Source organism: Rhyacophila brunnea, unplaced genomic scaffold, assembly GCF_057557595.1.
Source record: "Rhyacophila brunnea isolate RB1 unplaced genomic scaffold, BYU_Rbru_1.0 scaffold_4, whole genome shotgun sequence".
Taxonomy (NCBI): domain Eukaryota; kingdom Metazoa; phylum Arthropoda; class Insecta; order Trichoptera; family Rhyacophilidae; genus Rhyacophila; species Rhyacophila brunnea.
In genome coordinates, this window is record NW_028233068.1 from 32,700,915 (window position 1) to 32,704,570 (window position 3,656).

A 3,656-nucleotide genomic window follows, 5' to 3' on the forward strand; every position below is an offset into this window, starting at 1 on the left:
AATCTGCCTTGGATTGACTGTATATACTCGGCCCAAAGTGTTTGATTTGAATAGGCCGGGGCACGCAACAATTGGTGTGCCTTGCTTGCGGGGCATCCATTTTTTTGTTTGATTCCATGTGAAATAGCGAGGTACTTCGGAATAGAGTAATGTTCGTGCAAAGGCACCGAAAGTATCCGCACGATTACACAATTCGAAAAATTCGGTGAGTGTAGTTTTTGGTGGATTTATGGCACGCTCAATTGCTGTCTCGTTGGTGAAAAATACGCGCTGGCCGTTTTCAAGATGGACGGCTAAATGTATAACTGCTGGGTGAATTCATGAATTGGGAAACCAAAGATACGCCAGACAGCTTCATTGGAGCTGATGTACCGGCCAATTTGGTAGCGCATTATTTCGTCGTTGTCATTCAATCGAGGAGCATTCACATCGGTATTTTGAATTTGAAATACAGCCATATCGCTGCCTTTATTCACATACTTGCAAATGTATTTGATGCTCTTCACCGAACTGCAGAACTCAACATTGATATGAGCATTGAATGTTTTGCTCAGCAGAGGCGAATATGGTACCACCCAACGATTGTCAATGTCAATGTCTGCGTTGTTGATATTTAGTGTAAATGATTGTCTGCCATTATCAGTATTTCTTCGACGATACATTGGATATCCGTCGACATTTATGATCGTGTCGTTGGTGAAATGTTTAGGAAAACGCTTTGTACATTTTCCATCTGCCATGCAAGGCGATAAACGATTCAGATCACCGCATGGGCCATGAATCATGTTTGTGGTAACAATATCGAACAGTAGTTGATCAGTAGACGGATCTATAATTTCCGCGGAAATTACACTATCGATTTCTTCAGGGCGTATTTTGTCGACTAACCAAATCAAAATGTGTGCATGAGGTAATCCTCGCTTTTGCCATTCTACCGAATACATCCAGCAACGTGTGGGACCGAATACGTGTAATTTTGTAATGAAGCTCATTAAAGACTTCAATTTTTGTTTGAACACACGTGCTGTAATATCATGACGATGTATTGCATTTTGGCCTGGCAATAGCAAAGATGTAATCTCCTGCCACTTTGGATTACATGTAAACGTTATAAATAAACACGGTCGTCCGTACTCGCGCACGAAAGTCATAGCATCCTGTATGTATTCTTGGATATGACGTGGACTGCCTACGTAGGATGATGGTAGAATGATAGAGTTACCAATTTCGGCGGTGTCGGCGTCGCTCATGATAGCGTCTCGCAAGTGAATGTATTCTTCCGCACGCAGCTTCTGTTGATTGTGTCGTAGGAATCGCAGTCGTTCGCTCTCTACCTTCGCGTACATGTCAACCATGAATTGTTGGCACAGCTCACGACATCGCAGAATGACGTTGTCCTGACCGCGTCGAATCATCATACGATACGCATAAAAATCCATCGAGCTCACTTTCTTGTTTGTTTCGGCTCCTGTAACAACATATTCAAAAATATTAATTCATTCATAAATATTAATTCAAAATGAATAATGATGTTTATAATGAATGAATTACCTGTGGCGGGATCTCGTTGTTTAATGTTTATGCAATATCCGTCTTGTCCCTTCCAGAAAATTAGCGGATATTGGAGAGCGTCGTATGAACGGTGTGTGTCAGCGATGAACTCCAGATTATTGTTTCTTCTTCGAATCACGATTTCTCGCGGCAATGTGCGGTCGCCAACCATGATTCCAGCAACGTCGTCAACAACAGGCGCATTGAATCGACGCACGTGCTCTCCAGCTGGTGTTTTATCAGGATTGATGACAATAGCGTGGTTGTCACTTTGCAATTCGTGCATGTATGATTTGAAGAATTTCAATAATTCGTTGTGCTCATTCAGTAGGGTGTCCAGTTCGCCGAGGATGCGCCTAGCATTAGGCGAATTGAGGTTATTGTAGCCGCAACGTGCATCTACGCGATTGATGTCCTCACCGCCCATGAAGTAAATTTGTAAAAATTTATGTGGTTCGTTTGGCATTGGCAGCAATGAGCCTACTTTGTGGTACACTTGGCCTTTGATTTTGAACGTTGAATGGAATTGTTGACCATTTGCCGCAGTATTGTGAACTATTTCTGTAGCTCCGAACGAAGTCATTTGGAAGCATGAATTGAATGTGCGAATGGATTTCAGGAACAGGTTTGAATCTGGATCCGTGCCGATGAGCAAGCCGTTCAATGGTTCTGGTGATGTCTCAATTTCTGGTAGTTGCACTTTTCCTGATGCGCAACACATACCGGCTGACTCATGTTTGAATTTTAGCGCATGACAATGGGGACATTCTTTGTCCATAGCACCAATCAGCACTTTCGGATGAGCGGAATATTCAATATCTGGCTCGTATTCGAATGCAAGACGAAGGAACGAAGCGGATAATGCTCGATGTACTTGTTGGCGTTGTCGGTCATTTGCTCTGCGCGTGTTAACTGCAAACCGGCGCGCTTGTCTCCGTTCCAATTGTTGTTGTTGATTTCGTTCAGCTTGTGCCTCTTGTGATTGAGATTCACGCAATCGCGACATGCTCACACGCACATTTTCGTTATCTTGTTGGATTTGTTCGTCTGTGATTTCTGCTTTAATGTTTCGCATGTTTGTTGTTTTATTCGTTTGACGGCTCAAATAGGCCCCCTTACGTCTTGCTGGCATTGTACACTGTAACACAACACACACACACACACAAATAGATAAATTAAAATAAATCGTACAACATTTTGCACACACTGCCTTGTGATATGCCGAATGAATTGTCAAAATAACGTGACGCTTCTCGTGAATTCTTCTCGGACGTACCGCCATCTGTCATTCAACAACATAAATAATTTCGTTCTGTTTGAAATACGAACGACGGTTCATTTGTTCATACAAAAATATTAAAATCGCGATTAAAAAATGGGAGAGTGGAGGTAGCAAGGTGAAAATTTTGGGCTATAGGTATTTTTTTTATGCCAAATAAAACAAAAATACAAAAAAAAATTGTCAAAAAAATAAAAGAAAATTTTTTCTGGATAGAGATACTCGAATCACCTAGCGGTATGAAATATACTTGTTGACCTATTCTCATACCTAACAAATATACATAAAAAAAATCATAAAAATCGGTCGAGCCTTAAAGAAATTTTTTTCTGGATAGAGATACCCGAATCACCTAGCGGTATGAAATATACTTGTTGACCTATTCTCATACCTAACAATTATACATAAAAAAATTCATAAAAATCGGTCGAGCCGTTTCGGAGGAGTTCGACCACAAACATCGTGACACGAGATTTTTATATATATAGAGATTACAACTAAAATATACACTTTTTACTTTACACGACTTAATTCATTTCATTTCATCATAATTCATTCATGATGATGATCGACGCATTGTATCATAGCATCACATGCTTTATGTATATGTACATAAATTATATGTTGGATATATCTCAGTCTGTTTTTTTTATTCGAGATTTAGGATTCCAGATCTCTAGATTGTCATTAAATATTATTCACAAGGTACGAGTATATTCGGTGAAACTACTAGATAATTTCATGAACTAGTGTGACAAAAGAAGATTGGAAACTGACTGGTGTCAATACGCATCGCATAATGAATGGATAGAATATATTAAGAAAA

The 3,656-nt window shown here is 40.0% G+C and overlaps 1 protein-coding gene across 1 annotated transcript; it reads right to left on the reverse strand.

Annotated features, from left to right (window-relative positions):
* Nucleotides 1–728: 728 nt before the first annotated feature.
* LOC147067274 (uncharacterized) lies at nt 729–2,683 on the reverse strand. The gene has a single exon (XM_085954818.1). It carries the CDS (start codon nt 2,681–2,683, stop codon nt 1,445–1,447), a length of 1,239 nt encoding a protein of 412 aa, XP_085810944.1. The 3' UTR covers nt 729–1,444.
* Nucleotides 2,684–3,656: the final 973 nt, after the last annotated feature.